General features: G+C 51.0%; 1 protein-coding gene across 1 annotated transcript; it reads left to right on the forward strand.

Annotated features, from left to right (window-relative positions):
• Positions 1–3587: 3587 nt before the first annotated feature.
• Positions 3588–18500, forward strand: INHBB (inhibin subunit beta B). The gene is made up of 2 exons (XM_040358251.1): positions 3588–4696; positions 12743–18500. Exons 1-2 carry the CDS (start codon positions 4324–4326, stop codon positions 13513–13515), a joined length of 1146 nt encoding a protein of 381 aa, XP_040214185.1. The 5' UTR covers positions 3588–4323; the 3' UTR covers positions 13516–18500.
• The last annotated feature ends 2887 nt before the right edge of the window (positions 18501–21387 follow it).

Raw genomic sequence — 21387 nt, forward strand, 5'->3', positions numbered from 1 at the left:
TAAGATACGACTGACGTAAGTCTCTTACACCGTCGTATCTTAGTTGCATATTTACGCTGGCCGCTAGGTGGCGCTTCCGTCGTTTTCGGCGTAGAATATGCAAATGACCTAGATACGCCGATTCACAAACGTACGTGCGCCCGGCGGAATTTTTTTACGTTGTTTGCGTAAGGCTTTTCCGGCGTAGCGTTGCTCCTGCTTCTATGAGGCGTACGCAATGTTAAGTATGGACGTCGTTCCCGCGTCGAATTAATTAATTTTTTAAGTTGTTTGCGTAAGTCATTCGCGAATAGGGCTAATTTACGTTCACGTCGAAACAAATACGTCCTTGCGGCGTACTTTGGAGCAATGCACACTGGGATATGTACACGGACGGCGCATGCACCGTTCGTAAAAAACGTCAATCACGTTGGGTCACCACCCATTTACATAAAACACTCCCCCCTCATCCTCATTTGAATCAGGCGCGCTTACGCCGGCCCCATTTACGCTACGCCGCCGTAACTTAGGAGGCAAGTGCTTTGTGAATACAGCACTTGCCTCTCTGATTTACGGCGGCGTAGCGTAAATACGATACGCCGCCGTAACAATGCGCCCGGCTACCTGAATCTAGCCCAATGTGAGCAAAGTCTCTCCAGCATGCTGCAAAAGTGGGACCCTTGCTCTCTGTGTGGAAGCAGCGGTCTCTCTACAGAGGTCATACACACCTACTGAGTCGCAGATGTAGCTCTCCACTCAACAGGGAGCATGAGATTCACTGATTGCAGAGCTATAAGTGTAATTCTGTAGGGGATGTATCTGGGGACCCTGATGTAAGGGGAGCTTTAGGGACCCTGATGTAAGGGGGTTTTGGGGACCCCGATGTAAGGGGACTCTAGGGATCCTGATGTAAGGTCACTTTAGGGACCCTGATGTATGGGGGTTTTGGGGACCCTGATGTAAGGTCAATTTAGGGACCCTGATTTAAGGGGGTTTCGGGGACCCTGATGTAAGGGGGGAGCTTTAGGGACCCTGATGTAAGGGGGTTTTGGGGACCCCGATGTAAGGGGACTTTAGGGATCCTGATGTAAGGTCACTTTAGGGACCCTGATGTATGGGGATTTCGGGGACCCTGATGTAAGGGGGGGGGTTGGGGACCCCAATGTAAGGTTTATTTAGGGACCCTGATGTAAGGGGGTTTCTGGGACCCTGATGTAAGGGGGGCTTTATGGACCCTGGTGTTAGGTCACTTTAGGGACCCTGATGTAAAGTCACTTTAGGGACCCTGATGTATGGGGGTTTTGGGGACCCTGATGTAAGGGGGGGCTCTGGGCTCTTTTCTCTTAGAAAGACAAGGAGAGAAGGAGGAGAGTGGGGAAGAGAGAAAGAGAGAAAAAGAGGAAGAGAAGAAGAGAGGAGGAGGAGAGTGGGGAAGAGAGAGAGAGAAAAAGAGGAGGAGCAGAAGAGTGGGGGGAGAGAGAGAAGGAGGAGGAGAGTGGGGAAGAGAGAGAGAATGAAAATGGGGAGAAGGAGAGTGGGGGGAGAAGGAGAGAAGGAGAAGGAGAGTGTGGGGAGAGAGAAGGAGAGGAGGAGGAGGGTGGGGGGAGAGGAGGAGAGTGGGGGGAGAAGGAGAGAAGGAGAAGGAGAGTGTGGGGAGAGAGAAGGAGAGGAGGAGGAGGGTGGGGGGAGAGGAGGAGAGTGGGGGGAGAAGGAGAGAAGGAGAAGGAGAGTGTGGGGAGAGAGAAGGAGAGGAGGAGGAGGGTGGGGGGAGAGGAGGAGAGTGGGGGGAGAAGGAGAGAAGGAGAAGGAGAGTGTGGGGAGAGAGAAGGAGAGGAGGAGGAGGGTGGGGGGAGAGAAGGAGAATGAGAGTGGGGGGAGAGAGAGAAGGAGAGAAGGAGAAGGAGAGTAGGGGGGGAGAGAAGGAGAGTAGGGGGGGAGAGGAGGATAAGAGTGGGGGGGAGAAGGAGAGAAGGAAAAGGAGAGTGGGGGGGAGAGAGAAGGAGAGGAGGAGGAGGAGGGTGGGGGGAGAGAAGGAGAGGAGGAGAGTGGGGGGGAGAGAGGAGGAGAGTGGGGGGAGAAGAGAAAAGGAAGAGGAGAGAAGGAGGAGAGGAGGAAGGGGTGAGAGGAGGAAGAGGAGATGGAGAGAGGGAAAGAGAAAGGAGTAAGAGGAGGGATGAGGAAGAGAAGAGAGGAGGGAGAGGAGAGAGGAGGAAGAAGAGGAGAGAGGAGGAAGAGAGGAAGAGGAGAGTGATAGAGAGAGGAGCAGGGAGAGGAGAGAAGGAATGATATTGATGACACAAGTTGTATGAGGAATAATCAGATCAGTTGCTGTGTGTGTGGGGTGGTCGGGGTGGATGGGGTGGATGGGTGGTTGGGGTGGATTGGTGGTCGGGGTGGATGGGTGGTTGGGGTGGTCGGGGTGGATGGGGTGGATGGGTGGTTGGGGTGGTCGGGGTGGATGGGTGGATGGGTGGTCGGGGTGGATGGGGTGGATGGGGTGGATGGGTGGTAGGGGTGGATGGGGTGGATGGGTGGTCGGTGTGGATGGGTGGTAGGGGTGGATGGGTGGTCGGGGTGGATGGGGTGGTCGGGGTAGATGGGTGGTTGGGGTGGATGGGTGGTTGGGGTGGTCGGGGTGGTTGGGGTGGTTGGGTGGATGGGTGGATGGGGTGGATGGGTGGTCGGTGTGGATGGGTGGTAGGGGTGGATGGGGTGGTTGGGTGGTTGGGGTGGATGGGTGGTCGGGGTGGTCGGGGTGGATGGGTGGTCGGGGTGGTCGGGGTGGATGGGTGGTTGGGGTGGTCGGGGTGGTTGGGGTGGATGAGTGGTCGGGGTGGATGGGTGGATGGGTGGTCGAGGTGGATGGGTGGTTGGGGTGGATGGGGTGGTTGGGTGGTTGGGGTGGTCGGGGTGGATGGGTGGTTGGGGTGGATGGGTGGTTGGGGTAGATGGGGTGGATGGGGTGGTCGGGGTGGATGGGGTGGTCGGGGTGGATGGGTGGTCGGGGTGGATGGGTGGTTGGGGTGGTTGGGGTGGTTGGGTGGTCGGGGTGGATGGGGTGGTTGGGGTGGTCGGGGTGGGTGGGGTGGTCGGTGTTGGATGGGTGGGTGGGGTGGTCGGGGTGGATGGGTGGGTGGGGTGGTCGGGGTGGATGGGGTGGATGGGTGGTTGGGATGGTCGGGGTGGATGGGGTGGATGGGTGGTTGGGGTGGATGGGTGGTCGGGGTGGTTGGGGTGGTTGGGTGGTCGGGGTGGATGGGTGGTTGGGGTGGTTGGGGTGGATGGGGTGGATGGGGTGGATGAGTGGTCAGGGTGGATGGGTGGTTGGGGTGGTCGGGGTGGATGGGGTGGTTGGGGTGGTCGGGGTGGTTGAGTGGTCAGGGTGGTAGGGGTGGATGGGGTCGCTCAGCTCCAGCCTGTCAGCAGCTCCTGGCACTGATGGGGTTAAGTTAAAGCGCCCTGTAGAGGTGGCAGTGAGCTCAGCCTGTGTCCCAGCTGTCACCTCCCTCTCTGGGCTCCGGCCTGTCAGGGGTTAATCTAGGTGCAGTGTGCTACAAAGTAACAAGAAGATCCTCCTCCCCCTCCAGTCCTCCTCCTCCTCCTCCTCCTCCTCCTCCTCCTCTGTGTACATAGAAGGGATCAGGTAGCTGGGAGCTCACACAGTCCTCAGTGCAGGAACAGAGCCCGGACCCCCAGGGGCCACTCTGTCTCATCCACCGCTAAGGACAGGAGTTTTCTAATCTCAGCAATTCCCACAGGACTGATCCCAGGAGATCCCACAGGACTGATCCCAGGAGATCCCACAGGACTGATCCCATGGGGATCTCACAGGACTGATCCCAGGAGAACCCCAGAGACTTCTAGTCTCAGCAGACCCCAGAGGACTGATCCCAGGAGATCCCTCAGAACTGATCTCAGGAGATCCATGGCAGAGGAGATCCTTCGGAATTGATCTCAGGAGATCCCTGGCAGAAGAGATCCCTCAGAATTGATCTCAGAAAATCCCTGGCAGATGAGATCCTTCAGAATTGATCTCAGAAGATCCCTGGCAGAGGAGATCCTTCAGAACTGATCTCAGAAGATCCCAGGCAGAGGAGATCCCTCAAAATTGATCTCAGGAGATCCTCGGCAGAGAAGATCTCATCCAGCAAGTTTCCCGACAATTGGCGGATCTCAGGATCCTTCCGATCCCCGGTTGAGTGTCTTGTGGGGAGTGTGGATTTTTGGGGTCTTGGTGTTGGCTCGGACCACTGGATGTGTTGTGCGTCGCCGGTGACCCGGAGGGCTCAGGGTGTCGGGGGCCGCGGCTGTGTCGTGTCGGAGTGATTGCTAGCTCTTGGGACCATGCTGCGCCTCCTGTTCCTCTTGGCCGGCGCCCTCTGCTCCGCCAGCAGCCCCACTCCGGCCCCGGACGGCCCCCCGGACACTTGTTCTTCATGCGGGCTCCGGCCCCCGGAGGAGGAGGTGTCCCGGATGGATCAGGACTTTCTGGAGGCGGTGAAGAGACACATCCTGACCCGGCTACAGATGAGGGACCGGCCCAACATCACCCACGCCGTGCCCAAGGCGGCCATGGTGACTGCCCTGAGGAAGCTCCACTCCGGCCGGGTGAGGGAGGACGGGCGGCTGGAGATCCCCAACCTGGACGGGCAAGCCATGGCAAGCCCCGAGCTCCAGGAGATGGGCACCTCCGAGATCATCAGCTTTGCAGAGACAGGTAGGTGGACAGCCTATGGATGGGGGCAAAAGGTGGGCACCCTATGGAGGTTAATGTATGGAGGGAAAAGGGTGGGCAGCATATGGAGGTTCCTGTATGGGTTGGTAAAAAGTGGGCACTCTATGTAGTTTCATGAAGGGTGTAGGTTCATGTATAGGGGCACCCTAGGGGGGTTCATGTATGGGGGTCAAAAGATGGGCACCCTATGGAGGTTCATGTATGGGGGTCAAAAGGTGGGCACCCGATGATCAATGCATGGGGGGCAAAGGGTGGGCACCCTATAGAGGTTAATGTATGGGGGCACCCTATGAGGGTTCATGAATGGGGGTCAAAGGTGGGCACCCTATGTATGGGGGCAAAGGGTGGACACCTTATGGATGTTAATGTATGGGGGGCAAAGGGTGGGCATCCTAAGGATGTTCATGTATGGGGGGAAACGATGGGCACCATATGGAGGTGGGCAGAACATATTTATATAGATACAGAGGGCACCATATACTCCAGAATATATCTGTACGGGGCATCATATACAAATAGGTATATTATTTATGTAAGGGGGCATCTTATAAAGGTGGGCATGACATATATACAGGGTGTTATATAGAGATGGGCATAATATAGGGACATCATATAGAATTGCGCATGATATATATACTCGGGCATCATATAGGTCGGCATACGATATACCGTATAGTATATATTTATTTCATATAAAGGTTGGCATATACCGTATATGTACGGTGGCATCATATACAGGTGGGAAGGATATATATGTACAGGGGCATCATGTAGGTGTGGGCAGAATATGTACAGGGGGCACCGGGTACACGATGTATATATTTATATTTATATGTCGGGACATTGTATATAGGGGTGAGCTAATTGGGTGCCGGGCAGATATGTGTGGGCATAAGACATCAGTTCGGGGAAGCTGGGAGGGCACCGGGCACTATATACATGTATATTTATGAGTGGGTATTGTATATAGATGCGGGCAGTATGTAGAATATGCTACCGGCGATGGGTGTATGTGGACATATAGGAGACCTGTGCAAAGAGGGCACCGGGCATTATATATGGCCATTCTTTACATGAACGGGCACCGGGCTTTATAATGTGGGTATGGATCAGGAGGCATTGCGTACAATTGCAGGGAGAGCATTGGTGGTATAGAGGTCGGCATAATATATATATCTGAGGGCACCGGTCATTGGTATGTGGGCATGGGGCAGCTGCGCAGGAAGAGCACCCGGCACAGTATAACCATTCAGGGAAGATACCGGGCATCCTACAGGAGGGAAACTAGCCATATAATCATATAATACGTAATATGTGGGCATTGCATTAAAATGGGGGTGTGTACAGGGAGGATACTGACTGAGCATAATTTGGGCACAGGCGCAGGCAGGACAATGGGCATCAAATCAAACATTGCATGTATGTAGGCATAGGGCACCTGGACCGTCAGGGCATATGTGGCCATCCTATTCATGTGCAGCGATGGGGACTGGGCATTGTGCACAGGGTGGGCACTGGGTATCATATTCATGTGCTGAAAGAGGAATAGGCATTATTCATCATTTATATGTGGAGTTAGTTGACTGCATGGGCATTATATATGGAGGCACAGGATGGGCGATACAAAAGTATTATATTTAAAGACTTCCCATTATATGTAGAGATAATGTGAGGATTGGCCGTTATATCAAGATGCAGTATAGGGACTGGGGACTAGGGAATGGGGACTAGGGAATGGGGACTAGGGAATGGGGACTGGGGATTAAGTGCATGGCAGTGTGAAGACTGGGCATCATGTTAGTGCAATCTAAAGACTTGGCAATATTTGTGGGGTATTATGGGGACTAGGCATTATATGTGGTGAACTGGGTATTATATGTCAGGGAAATGAGGGGACTGGGCATTATATGTCAGGGAATAGTAGTGGGAACTGGGCATTATATGTCAGGGAAATGACATATAATGCCCAATTAGTTTGCTTTGTTGGCACGTTAGTGATGATGAGTGCCAGGGACCTGTTGTCATTTCTACCAGCAAGACCACACAGATGGGAGAGCCTGTGTTGGAATGAAAAGGCATTCTGCTATGCAGGTGGCAATGGCTACCAGATGCCACTTGTGGCTCCATGGGTACTCCAAGGTTATTCCACACACAACATCCACATTGGTTCTGCTGATTCCCACATCAATATTTCCACTTTATTGCAAATCTTTGTCACATAAATCATTCTAACTGCATTTCACATATAATCAACTGAGACAAATAAGGCTTCATATCCATTTCTTTCTTTCTTTCTTTCTTTCTTTCTTTCTTTCTTTCTTTCTTTCTTTCTTTCTTTCTTTCTTTCTTTCTTTCTTCTCTTCTCTTCTCTTCTCTTCTCTTCTCTTCTCTCTCTTTCTCCCCCTCTCGCTTTTCTTTCTTTCTTTCTTTCTTTCTTTCTTTCTTTCTTTCTTTCTTTCTTTCTTTCTTTCTTTCTTTCTTTCTTTCTTTCTTTCTTTCTTTCTTTCTCCCCCTCTCTCTCTCTTACTTCCCTCTCTCGCCTCTCTCTCTTTTTCTCCCCCCCCTCTCTCTCTCTCTCTCTCTCTCTCTCTCTCTCTCTCTCTCTCTTACTTCCCTCTCTCCTCTCTCTCTTTTTCTCCCCCCTCTCTCTCTCTCTCTCTCTCTCTCTCTCTCTCTCTCTCTTTCTACCCCTCTCTCTCCGTCTCTTTTTCTCCCCTCTCTCTTCCTCTTTCTTTCTTTCTTTCTTTCTTTCTTTCTTTCTTTCTTTCTTTCTTTCTTTCTTTCTTTCTTTCTTTCTTTCTTTCTTTCTTTTTTTCTTTCTTTCTCTCTCTCTCCCTTCCTCTTTCTTTCTTTCTTTCTTTCTTTCTTTCTTTCTTTCTTTCTTTCTTCTTTCTTTCTTTCTTTCTTTCTTTCTTTCTTTCTTTCTCTCTTTTTTCTCTTTCTCTCTCTCCCCCTCTCTTTCTCCCCCTTTTTCTTTCTTTCTTTCTCTCTCTCTCTCTCTCTCTCTCTCTCTCTCTCTCTCTCTCTCTCTCCCCCCTCTCTCTCTCCCCCCTCTCTCTCTCCCCTCTCTCTCTCTCCCCTCTCTCTCTCTCCCCTCTCTCTCTCTCCCCTCTCTCCCCCATCTCTCGTTCTCCCCCTCTCTCTTTCTTTCTTTCTTTCTTTCTTTCTTTCTTTCTTTCTTTCTCTCTCTCCCCCTCTCTTTCTCCGCTCTCCCTTCCTCTTTCTTTCTTTCTTTCTTTCTCTCATTCTCTCTCTCTTCCTTTCTTTCTTTCTCTCTCTCATTCTCTCCACTTCTATCTCACCAGATTTTACCTTACCAGTAGATAATTATGGAGAACATTTTTGTGGTTTCTTGGTAGCGGTTTATCCGCAGATTTCTCCCCCCCCCCCACAACACCTCAGCCCAAAGCTGTTTTATTCATTTGGGTTTCCGCTTGGGATCTGATCTGCACTTGAGAGTATTGCAGTAAACTCCTTTGTGACAGGGACACCGCTGGGACTGGTGTCATCTATTGGCACTTGGCACTGATAACGCTTCCAGAGAGTCTCACCATGCCTTGGAAAGGGGGGGTGGGGAGGTGAATATTTCATTCACATCCTTGTTAAATTCTTGGCAGGGAGGTTGGTTGTGTGTGAAGCAGCGGACACTAATGAGTGATGAAAAAAAAATGGCAGTTACATAAGGAGTTGTTTTGAAGAATAAGGATGCTAAAAGTGTTTTAGAACTTTTTTTGCCCTCTGTATTTATTTTTTTTACTTTTCTTAACATTTTTTTTAAATACTGTTTTCCATAAATTTTCTTTTTCTTAGCATGGCCAGGGCTTTCCCTTCGGGGAGCGGATATTTGGCTGCTCTTGAACAATGGCCAAGCACCATTTAAGCCCCGAGGTCTTTTTTTTTTTCCCCTCCATGCAAATGAGATTTTTGTGCATTACATGGACAGTCAAGTGTTTCCTGTCAGGTTATTGAGCGGCAGAAGCTCCATTCCAATGGCTTGGACAATTGTTTGCTTCTCGCTAATTATTTCAAGTGGCATCAGGTGTCCGCCAAATTCAGATGAATGAAAAGTGGTTCCCATACAGCCACACCGAGGTCCCTTGTGGCTCATGTATCTCCGTTAGCAGCTCTTTTGTCTCCTGACAACGTTTCAATTCATAGGCCAGAGTTTTTCGACTTTTTCTACGCAAGCTTAAGCCGGCCATAGACGCGTCGAAAATTCTTGGTCGTTCGTTTTTTCCCATCATTAGTGTGCCAGCTCTGACACATGCCGCAATAGAAAGTGCCTGATCCTACATGCTGCATTTTGTTTAGGAAAACGAAACAAGCGAGGGCAGAATTGTATGCGCTATTTTCATTTCCTTTACTCACCCTTATCAAAAAGCATCATCATGTTTGTATAGTAAAGACTAGACTCAATATGTAGAAAAGAGAGGGTTTATGATCACCGGCAGACCAATATTAGCACCACATCCCTTAATCAATTAGATATAGACAGTGGCGTAGCATGGGGGGACCAGGGAGCGGTTGCCCCAAAATTTAGAGGGGTGCAGCGGCAGGTTACCTGCAGCTCTTCTCCTGCGCTGTGCAGTCTAGGAGACTGTGAGCTCTTCCGCTTCGCTGTGAGAAAGAAGTTGCGGTGCAGTCCTAGCTTAGGCTCCAGCGGTGACACTGACACAGCAGTGAGTAAATGTAAACTCAAAGCCACCCATGATGATCCCAGGGATTGTGCCCGTGCGGAGACTGGGGGGGGGAAGGAGGAGGGCAGGTCAGTATAGGGATCAGGTAGGTCAGTGTAGGAATCAGGTAGGTCAGTGTAGTGGTCAGTGTAGGAATCAGGTAGGTCAGTGTAATGGTCAGTATAGGAATCAGGTAGGTCAGTGTAGGAATCAGGTAGGTCATTGTAGTGGTCAGTATAGGAATCAGGTAGGTCAGTGTAGTGGTCAGTATAGGAATCAGGTAGGTCAGTGTAGGAATCAGGTAGGTCAGTGTAGTGGTCAGTGTAGGAATCAGGTAGGTCAGTGTAATGGTGAGTATAGGAATCAGGTAGGTCGGTGTAGTGGTTAGTGTAGGAATCAGGTAGGTCAGTGTAGTGGTCAGTATAGGAATCAGGTAGGTCAGTTCAGTGGTCAGTGTAGGAATCATGTAGGTCAGTGTAGTGGTCAGTGTAGGAATCAGGTAGGTCAGTGTAGTGGTCAGTATAGGAATCAGGTAGGTCGGTGTAGTGGTCAGTGTAGGAATCAGGTAGGTCAGTGTAGTGGTCAGTATAGGAATCAGGTTGGTCAGTATAGGAATTAGGTAGGTCAGTGTAGTGGTCAGTGTAGGAATCAGGTAGGTCAGTGTAGTGGTCAGTATAGGAATCAGGTAGGTCAGTGTAGGAATCAGGTAGGTCAGTGTAGTGGTCAGTATAGGAATCAGGTAGGTCAGTGTAGTGGTCAGTGTAGGAATCAGGTAGGTTAGTATAGTGGTCAGGTAGGTCGGTGTAGGAATCAGGTTGGTCAGTACTTCTGTACTAGTGGAAGGGACTCAGAGAGTGCTAAAAATCCGCGGGTTAGGGGGAGCAAATCTCTTGCCCTGCCCCCGGGCGCCGACAACCCACGCTACGCCACTGGATATAGAAGAAGGGTTTAAAAGTCCCAAACCCTCCTTCTCCGCCTAAATGTAATTATAAAATCATAAACCAACTTTCTCAAAACTTTTTTTCGTTTTTTTAGTCTCTGACATAAAAAAAAAAGCTTTGTGTTGTTATTTTGATGTAACCTGCATGGAAACCTTGTTATGCAAACACACAACAAAAACGTAAACAACACAACATTAAAAATGTTTTATTTTTTATTTCTATAATATACAAAATGCACAAACACAATATCTTCCAGGGGGAATATAAATGTTACTTTAAATTAGCCTTTCTCAAACCTTTTTTTAACATGATGGAACCCTTGAAACAACTTTTTTTGTCTTCAGGGAACCCCCCCCCCCCCCCCCCCGGCTAATAATTATTCTATTTACCACTCATGGTACATTAGTGTGATGGTCAGTGTGAAGAATGTTCCTCACGCTTGTGGTCAATGGGATGAATTACCCCCCCCCCCATACAGATAGCTAAAAAGATCAATTGTGTCAGTTGGAACTCAACTAAGAGGCAGAAATTACTTATTACCCAAGGAACCCCCTAGCTACCTCTGGAGGAAGCCTAGGGCTCCACAGAACTCTGGTTGAAAAACCTTCGTTTAGACCAGGGGTCTCCAAACTTTCTAAACAAAGGGCCGGATTACTGTCCTCCAGACTTTAAGGGGGCCGGACTGTGGCCATCAGGAGTACAAAATCCCCCATCATTGGTGTCATTGGACCTAATCATTGGTGTCATTGGGAGAAATTCTGCCCCAACACTGAGAGGAATTCTGCCCCATCAATGGAAGGAATTCTGCCCCATCAATGGAAGGAATTCTGCCCCATCAGTGGGAGAAATTCTGCCACATCATTGGGAGGAATTCTGTCCTATCATTGGTGTCATTGGGAGGAATTCTGCCCCATCACTGGGGTCATTGGGAGGAATTCTGTCCTATCATTGGGAGGAATTCTGCCCTATCATTGGTGTCATTGGGAGGAATTCTGCCCTATCACTGGGGTCATTGGGAGGAATTCTGTCCTATCATTGGGAGGAATTCTGCCCTATCATTGGTGTCATTGGGAGGAATTCTGCCCCATCACTGGGGTCATTGGGAGGAATTCTGTCCTATCATTGGGAGGAATTCTGCCCTATCATTGGGGTCATTGGGAGGAATTCTGCCCCATCATTGGGGTCATTGGGAGGAATTATGTCCTATCATTGGGAGGAATTCTGCCCTATCATTGGTGTCATTGGGAGGAATTCCGCCCCATCACTGGGGTCATTGGGAGGAATTCTGCCCTATCATTGGTGTCATTGGGAGGAATTCTGCCCCATCACTGGGGTCATTGGGAGGAATTCTGTCCTATCATTGGGAGGAATTCTGCCCTATCATTGGTGTCATTGGGAGGAATTCTGCCCCATCACTGAGGTCATTGGGAGGAATTCTGTCCTATCATTGGGAGGAATTCTGCCCTATCATTGGTGTCATTGGGAGGAATTCCGCCCCATCACTGGGGTCATTGGGAGGAATTCTGCCCTATCATTGGTGTCATTGGGAGGAATTCTGTCCTATCATTGGGAGGAATTCTGCCCTATCATTGGTGTCATTGGGAGGAATTCTGCCCCATCACTGGGGTCATTGGGAGGAATTCTGTCCTATCATTGGGAGGAATTCTGCCCTATCATTGGGGTCATTGGGAGGAATTCTGTCCTATCATTGGGGTCATTGGGAGGAATTCTGTCCTATCATTGGTGTCATTGGGAGGAATTCTGCCCCATCACTGGGGTCATTGGGAGGAATTCTGTCCTATCATTGGGAGGAATTCTGCCCTATCATTGGGGTCATTGGGAGGAATTCTGCCCCATCATTGGGGTCATTGGGAGGATTTCTGTCCTATCATTGGGAGGAATTCTGCCCTATCATTGGGGTCATTGGGAGGACTTCTGCCCCATCATTGGTGACAATGAATAAAAAAGCACCCCAAGGGCCAGATAAAATCAAGCAAAGGGCCACATCTGGCCCCCGGGCCGCAGTTTGGAGACCACTGGTTTAGGCAGTGAAGTTGGAAATGTTTGGCCCAGGAGCTCCTAATGCAGGGGTGATTGGGTGCTGTCCTGGGGATCTTCATGATCCAAGATAACCCACTCAGGCATGCTGGGAACTTCAAGACTCAGCAGACAGAGAGAAAATGATACATATGACCATCATATTCTAAATAAGAGCCCTCTGTTGTTCTTAGAAGTTTATCCTTCGGTTGTTAGGACATGTTGATATAGAAGGTTGACTTCAATCTTAAAAAAAAAATGACCAATTGGCTTCTGTGTTTGAATTTTTTTTCTGTCCCGTTTCACCTTCTACGAGCTGTTTTATTTATTTTTTTTATTTTTTTTGTTCTAATTTTGTTTGCTTTCTTCCACAGATGACGCAACGGCATCTCGAGTCCGACTCTCTTTTACCATTTCGAACGAAGGCAATCAGCACCTGTTCGTCTTCCAGTCCAATCTGTGGCTTTACCTGAAGCTGCCCGAGGTCATAGAGAAGGTGGGCAGGAGGAAAATCCGTATAAAACTCCACTTCCAAGACCCGAACAACCCTGCCAAGATGGGCTTGGTGGAGAAGAAGGTGGACATCCGAAGAAGCGGTTGGCACACGTTCCCCATGACGGAAACCATCCATGCCCTCTTCGAAAAAGGAGACCGAAGATTGACCATTGAGGTCCAATGCGATGGCTGTGAGGAGTTGTCTGTTAGTCCAGTGTATGTTGACCCGGGGGAAGAGTCCCATCGGCCCTTTTTGGTTGTCCATGCCCGATTAGCCGACAACAAGCACCGGATCAGGAAAAGAGGTCTGGAGTGCGATGGCCGCACCAACCTTTGCTGTAGGCAGCAGTTTTATATTGACTTCAGACTTATTGGGTGGAATGACTGGATCATAGCGCCATCTGGTTACTATGGCAATTACTGTGAGGGTAGCTGCCCAGCCTACTTGGCGGGAGTCCCAGGTTCGGCGTCATCTTTTCATACGGCGGTGGTCAATCAGTACAGGATGAGGGGGCTCAACCCCGGGACGGTGAACTCTTGCTGTATTCCTACCAAACTGAGTACAATGTCCATGCTGTACTTTGACGATGAGTACAACATCGTAAAGAGGGACGTTCCGAATATGATTGTGGAGGAATGCGGGTGTGCATGATTACGATGCCAGGACAATCTCCACTTCCCCTATACCTCTGACAATGGGATGCCAAGGCGCAGTAGCGTTTGGAGGGCAGAGATTATTTCACAATTGCGCTTCAGTGCCAGTCTGTGGACGTCCAGCCTTCTTCTCAAGACATACAGTATGAGAACTGTCAGCGACCGCCACTCATGGAGGACCCACAGAACGTTCCAGTGCCAGCAAGTCTCTGGAAAAAAAGGAACAAACAGGTTTCCACTGAACTTTGAGGAGTCCTAACTGTTACCAGGGTGGAAAAAAAAATATGCTGCGTTCCCAAAGTCCCACTGAGGAACCAACTGGTCCAATGAGCGACGTGGCGGATATTCACCCAACGCTCTCACAGCACTTCCAGTGAGGAATGTACAGTTACATTGTAGCTGAATGAAGGGATTGGTCTAAACTTGGTCTCCCCGAAGTTATTTCAATGTTGTGCAGAGGACTGCAAGCCTAGAGACACTGCAAACCACAACAGACTTCTTGCCCGTGGCCTACAAGTCCACGGCGCAGCCTCAGGGCCCCCGTCCAATGAGGCCTTCTACATCTGCAATCCTAGAGACACTGCAAACCACAACAGACTTCCTGCCCGTGGCCTACAAGTCCACGGCGCAGCCTCAGGGCCCCCGTCTGATGAGGCCTTCTACAACTGCAAGCCTAGAGACACTGCAAACCACAACAGACTTTCTGCCCGTGGTCTACAAGTCCACGGTGCAGCCTCAGGGCCCCGTCTGATGAGGCCTTCTACAACTGCAAGCCTAGAGACACTGCAAACCACAACAGACTTTCTGCTCGTGGCCTTCAAGTCCACGGCGCAGCCCCAAGGCCTCGTCCAATGAGGCCTCCTACAACTGCAAGCTTGGAGACACCCCAAACCACAACAGACTTCCTGCCCGTGGCCTTCAAGTCCACGGTGCAGCCCCAAGGCCTCGTCCAATGAGGCCTCCTACAACTGCAAGCTTGGAGACACCGCAAACCACAACAGACTTCCTGCCCGTGGCCTTCAAGTCCACGGTGCAGCACCAGGGCCTCGTCCAATGAGGCCTCCTACAACTGCAAGCTTGGAGACACCGCAAACCACAACAGACTTCCTGCCCGTGGCCTTCAAGTCCACGGCGCATCCCCAAGGCCTCGTCCAATGAGGCCTCCTACAACTGCAAGCTTGGAGACACCGCAAACCACAACAGACTTTCTGCCCGTGGCCTTCAAGTCCACGGCGCAGCACCAGGGCCTTGTCCAATGAGGCCTCCTACAACTGCAAGCTTGGAGACACCGCAAACCACAACAGACTCTTTGCTCGTGGCCTTCAAGTCCACGGCGCAGCCCCAAGGCCTCGTCCAATGAGGCCTCCTACATCTGCAAGCCTAGAGACACTGCAAACCACAACAGACTTCCTGCCCATGGCCTACAAGTCCACGGCGCAGCCTCAGGGCCCCGTCTGATGAGGCCTTCTAAAACTGCAAGCCTAGAGACACTGCAAACCACAACAGACCTTCTGCGCGTGGCCTACAAGTCCACGGCGCAGCCCCAAGGCCTCGTCCAATGAGGCCTCCTACAACTGCAAGCTTGGAGACACCGCAAACCACAACAGACTTCCTGCCCGTGGCCTTCAAGTCCACGGCGCAGCCCCAAGGCCTCGTCCAATGAGGCCCCCTACAACTGCAAGCTTGGAGACACCCCAAACCACAACAGACTTTCTGCCCGTGGCCTTCAAGTCCACGGTGCATCCCCAAGGCCTCGTCCAATGAGGCCTCCTACAACTGCAAGCTTGGAGACACCGCAAACCACAACAGACTTCCTGCCCGTGGCCTTCAAGTCCACGGTGCATCCCCAAGGCCTTGTCCAATGAGGCCTCCTACAACTTTTTTATTTTTCTTTTATACTATGTGTACAAATGCAACTGTGTTATGATATGCAGAATCTGTTGTCCTAGAGAGAATCCGAAATGTACAGGAAATGATGGAATGGGAACAGAAAAAAGTACAGATGATATATATATAAAGCTATATATATATATTTATATATTATTTTTATAACCCCCCCCTCTTTGATAATGTAATGGCCTGGAAAAAAAAATCTGCTGCAACTACATCCTGCACTCAAGGACAGAGGCGGCTCTAGGCTTTGTAAGGCACAGGCAAATTAGGCGGGCACGCGAGGCCCCTGTGAGTGCGAGGCCTTAGGCGGCCGCCTAATTTGCCTAATTAGAGAGCCGCCTCTGCTCAAGGAGTTAAGTCTCTGGGACGTACCCGTTAAAAGGAAGGGGGCGTGTGGATATAAGGCCGCGCCCCATGCTCTGGGGAGGTGGGAGGGGCTTCCATGATACACAGCACTTGCAAACCGCTAGGTACTTATTTCTGCAGCACTTGCACTTCTCACTGCCTTGAGGTACCTGACCATGCACTTACCTTTCACTTACTGTTCAGAAGAACCCTGCCCTTTACCGCTTGGGGGGGGGTGGGGAGTAGGCTCCAGCAGAAAGGGGCTGAGGCAGCAGGTGCTAAAAACTTACTGTAACCTGTAAGGGGCGGTTCACTAAGGGAGTCGTTTTTATGTCAGTTTTTGGTGAATTTGTGTTTTGACTTAAAATATATTCAGACCGGGGGAAGATTTGAGTTTTTTTCCCCAAATTTTGGAAAGTGGAAGTCCATCCAAACCTTGGATAGCATGAGGAAGAATTGCGACCTCCGTCGCGTTTTTAGCGCTACCTGTGTTCCCGTTGGGAAGATTATTCCTGCCCGAGTGACAGTTGTCACCCAGATGATCTCAACTTTGTCAGTTGTCATGGATTGGGGGAATCGCCCAAATGGGGGGGGGGGCGCCATTCTACCGACAACTGTGGCAGATGGGATCTCTCCTCAGTTTGTACCGTATGGTTCCTTGTGTGGTCACTGGGGCAGGAAGTGACTGAAAATCTCAACAAAGTCCACAGGCAGCCATAAAAACCCCAAGAGATGCCCTAATTCTTGCTCACTCTGTCCAGTCTGGTTGGAAGGGGGTGGGCAAGAGGGGAAGCCGCCCAGGGCACAGTGGTAGGGAAGGCGCTTCTTCACCACATGCCTACCCCAGATCAGAGGCTAGCGACCAACAGGGTTCAAATCAGTGCTGGGACAAGGTTATCTACAGCCCAGTTCGAACATTACCCTCCTATAATAATACTTATATACTGCCCTCCACACCCCCCCCCAAACACAAACCCCCCCCTCCTAGCAAAAATCCCCCTTATTTACCACTGATAGCACCCCCCCCCTAAATTTACACTTCTATAATAATACTTATCCTCTGCTGCCCTCCACATCCCCCTCCAAACACAAACCCCCTCCCCTCCAATCCCCTTGTGGCACCCCCCCCCACCTCACATGATGCCACAGTGCCCAGGGCAGCCTCCCCTCCTGCCCAGTCCTTGTCCCGGTCCCTGATTCACATCCATATCTACTCTTACAGCTACTGATGCCACACATTCTCCATCCACCCGCCCACCCCCAACTGCCCCCAGTTGGCACAGAAAACACACCGGGCATGCACCTACCTTCTATTTGCTAGAAAGCAAGCAATTGGCTTGTAGTAGACACTCCATGGCAACCAAAGGGGGCTGAGAATGGGCACAGGGTGGCACACCCATTCTTCTGCATGTTTTAGGATCATGGGGGGGGGGGGCAGTTCCGTATCTTTGCCCTGGGTGTTGAACAAACCTGTCCCAGTACTGGCACATATGTGCGGGCAAAAAAAGCGTACAAACCCCCCCCCCCCGTGTAGGAGATGGACGGGAAGGCAGGGATCACAGGCTTCCATATCTTAGGAGGCAGATGGTAGGGCTCCTCGCTCTGGGGGGCGGTTGCTTCTCCTTCCGGCCTAGCAGGAAACGGGTCCTGCTGGTTGCCCACCCGCTTGTGTGACAATAGCGAATGAATATTCACTATTGGCTTCCCCATTTTCCTCCCGGCCAATCAGGAAGTGTGTCAGGAAGGACTCCCTGGCCAATCAGGTCTCAGGACCCGCTTTCCGATACGCCGGGAGGAGAAATCGGGAAGCCAATGGCGAATATTAATTCCCTATTGTCACACAAGTGGGCGGGCACCCTTTTTTACAGCCAATTTGAGCCTCAGACTTAAATAAAGCCCATTAGAATCCATACTTCCGGTGCCCTGCATGTAGATTAGGGGGGGCCGGCGCCCCCCTGGGCTCCCCCGCATGGACGCCACTGCAAAACAAATAATCATTTTGTTCCAAAAGTAAGAATGACTCCTTTACTAAACCACCCCGGAACTATTCAGCTTTGGGGGGCGATAGGACCCAGCTCTTTACTTTCTGAGGATTTTGAAGCTGTTAAGGCAGCAAGGGAAGCATTTTTCTAGTAAATACAATTTATGACCAGCCATGTTTCCTAATGAGCAAGCTCTTGAGGGATCCAATGACAAACACGCAAACGGAAAGTCTATTTTATTCAACAGAAGGCGTAATAAACGAAGCTGTGTCTATGGAGAGCCCACCACCTAGAAGGCTGCACTCCATAGACACAGCTGAAAAATGAAAGTGTATGGAAACCTAAAATCTACGTTGGCATCACGTCTTAGGCTGGGTTGGCACTTAGAGGGCGCGTTTCTGTGCGTTGCACATAGGGCAAGACTGTTCGTTTCAATTGGGCTGCCCTAATTGTGAGAGATGTGGAAAAATAGGTTCCAGATTCTTTTACGAAACGCGTCGCACACCATTTTGCAAGCGTTCCTGACACAGGAAGCTCTGAATCTAGCCTCACTGTATATACATATTACTTAAGCAAATCATTTTTTTTTGTGTGAAATTGTTTTACAAAATTTCTTCCCTTGGAATCCTGCCAGTGACAGTCACTTCCTGTTGCGGGCCTACAACTCTAAGCGCAAAACAACGAATTGAAATGGTGGCGCAAACAAATGCTAATGCATCATCCATGTTTTAAGAAAGGAGCCAATAGGAGTTCTGAAACGCGTGAGGCCTCGTACACACGACAGAGAAACTCGACGTGCTTGGCACGTCGAGTTCCTCGTCTCGTTTTGGGATGAAGCCGCCGAAGAGCTCGGCGGGCCGCCTTCTCCTATAGAACAACGCGGCCAACGAGAAAATAGAGAACATGTTCTCTATTTTCTCGTCGAGCTCCTCGGCGGCTCCATCGAGCCAAAACTGTACAGACGACAGAGATTCTCGGCAGAATCCGGGTTTTGACCGAGTTTCTCGGCGAATTCTGCCGAGAATCTCTGTCGTGTGTACGAGGCCTGACTGTATCAACCAGCCTGCCCCAGCCGTCTGTGTACACTTAGTTGGCCGTTGGACTGCCTCTCAGGTCTATCAGATATCAGATATTGATTGGACCCTGGGCAAACATTTTCTTGGGCCCTTCTTAATCATCTTATCAACTATTTTCGGGCTTAAGGGAAAGCTGCCTTGGGCCCCACAACATTGACTGGGCCCAGGGCGACAGGAAGGGGGGCCCAATGCAGAACTTGATGGAAGTAAGGTCCCGGGCTCGGAAGGAAGGGCCCCAGGACCGACAGAAAGGGCCCTGGGAGTCTCGGGGGGACTCTTCATGTTTTTTTTGCACCGGGGCACTGAAGGTTCTAGTTACACCTAGGGCTGTCTTTACTTCCATAAAGGGGCCCTTTATTAAAGTGGGACTCTTTCACATGTTCTGCAAGGCCCCGGTTAAAGACAGCCCTAGGTGTAACTAGAATCTTCAGCACCCCGCTGCAAAAAAAAAACTAAGGGCCTCCCTAAGACTCCCAGGGCCCTTTCTGTCGGTCCTGGGGGCCTTCCTTCCGAGCCCGGGACCTTACTTCCATCAAGGGGCCCTTTTTTGGGGGGGACTCTTTCACATGTTCTGCAATGGGCCCCCCACTTCCTGCAGTCTTGGGGCTCCCCCCATGGTGGGGGAGCCAAGGACCTTACTTTTATCAAGGGGCCCTTTCACATGTTCTGCAATGGGTCCCCCTTTCTGCAGTCTTGGGGCTCCCCCCCCCATGGTGGCAGAACACCAAGGACCCCGGTAGTTCCGGGCCCTTCCTTCCGAGCCCGGGACCTTACTTCCATCAAGGGGCCCTTTATTAAAGTGGGACTCTTTCACATGTTCTGCAATGCCCCCCCACTTCCTGCAGTCTTGGGGTTCCCCCCATGGTGGCAGAACGCCAAGGACCCCGGTAGTTCCGGGCCCTTCCTTCCGAGCCTGGGACCTTACTTCCATCAAGGGGCCCTTTATTAAAATGGGACTCTTTCACATGTTCTGCAATGGCCCCCCCCACTTCCTGCAGTCTTGGGGCTCCCCCCATGGTGGCAGAACGCCAAGGACCCCGGGAGTTCCGGGCCCTTCCTTTCTGAGCCCGGGACCTTACTTCCATCAAAAGGTCCTTTATTAAAATGGGACTCTTTCACATGTTCTGCAATGGGCCCCCCCCACTTCCTGCAGTCTTGGGGCTCCCCCCCATGGTGGCAGAACGCCAAGGACCAGGTAGTTCCGGGCCCTTCCTTCCGAGCCCTTACTTCCATCAAGGGGCCCTTTTTTTAAATGTGACTCTTTCACATGTTCTGCAATGGGCACCCCCACTTCCTGCAGTCTTGGGGCCCCCCCCCCCCCATGGTGGCAGAATGCCAGGGACCATGGTAGATCCTGGCCCTTCCTTCCGAGCCTGGGACCTTCCTTCCATCAAGGGGCCCTTTATTAAAGTGGGACTCTTTCACATGTTCTGCAATGCCCCCCCCCCATTTCCTGCAGTCTTGGGGCTCCCCCCCCCATGGTGGCAGGATGCCAGGGTCAGGTCACAAGTGCAACCTTTGTGACCCCGGTAGTTCCTGCCACTGATCACATACACAGCCAACTGAAGGAGGTCACCTGTCAGGCTGACAACGTTCCTGCTAGTTGCAAGGCAACGGCTTAGGGGTTGTCAACCTGCAACAGGAAGTGTTGCTACTGGTAGGATTCCAAGGTAAGAAACTTTTCAAGAGATTCGATTCACAAAATTATTATTTTATTTTTATAAGAACTACAGTGAAGCTTGATGCCAAACATACTGAAAAATACATTTTGGGTTGACATGCACTTTAAGGTCCCTTTCACACCAGCAGACCGATCGGGTCTACCTGTCCGTGACATGATCGGACCATCCCTTGTTCTCTATGGGGCGGACACACCGCCGCCGCCACCCGATCCGGTCCGCTAAGAACCAGACGGATCGTGATTCATCGGATCGGATGGAAACGGACAGGCGGTCTGTTTTACCATCCAACCACCCCATAGAGAATAGCGGGCTGTGTCCGTGTCTGCTATGCATAGCGGAGCAGACACGGACCTCTCATCCACCTTGCTCAGCGGGGATCAGCAGAGAGATGCCGCCCCCTCCCGCGCGCGCTGAGCAGGCGGATCCGCTTGGACGGATTCCGCTTCTTCTGAAAAGAGGCCTTCAGCATTTGCACACTATTAGGCAGGTCTACGTGAATCCAGCTAACTAACGTTAGGCAGGCGTAGCGTATCGCATAGACGCTACGCCGCCGTAAGTTAGAGAGGCAAGTGCTGTATTCACAAAGCACTCGCGTCCTAAGTTAAGGCGGCGTAGCGTAAATGTGCCGGCCTAAGCGCGCCCAATTCAAATTGTGAAGAGGTGGGCGTGTTTTATGCTAATGAATGGTGACCCGACGTGATTGACGTTTTTAACGAACGGCGCATGCGCCGTCCGTGGACGTATCCCAGTGCGCATGCTCCAAATTACGCCGCAAAGACTTATTGGTTTCGACGTGAACGTAAATCACGCCCAGCCCCATTCACGGACGACTTACGCAAACGACGAAATTTTTTTTAAAATTCGACGCGGTTCCGACGTCCGTACTTAACAT

The sequence above is a fragment of the Rana temporaria genome, chromosome 6, assembly GCF_905171775.1.
Source record: "Rana temporaria chromosome 6, aRanTem1.1, whole genome shotgun sequence".
Classification (NCBI taxonomy): domain Eukaryota; kingdom Metazoa; phylum Chordata; class Amphibia; order Anura; family Ranidae; genus Rana; species Rana temporaria.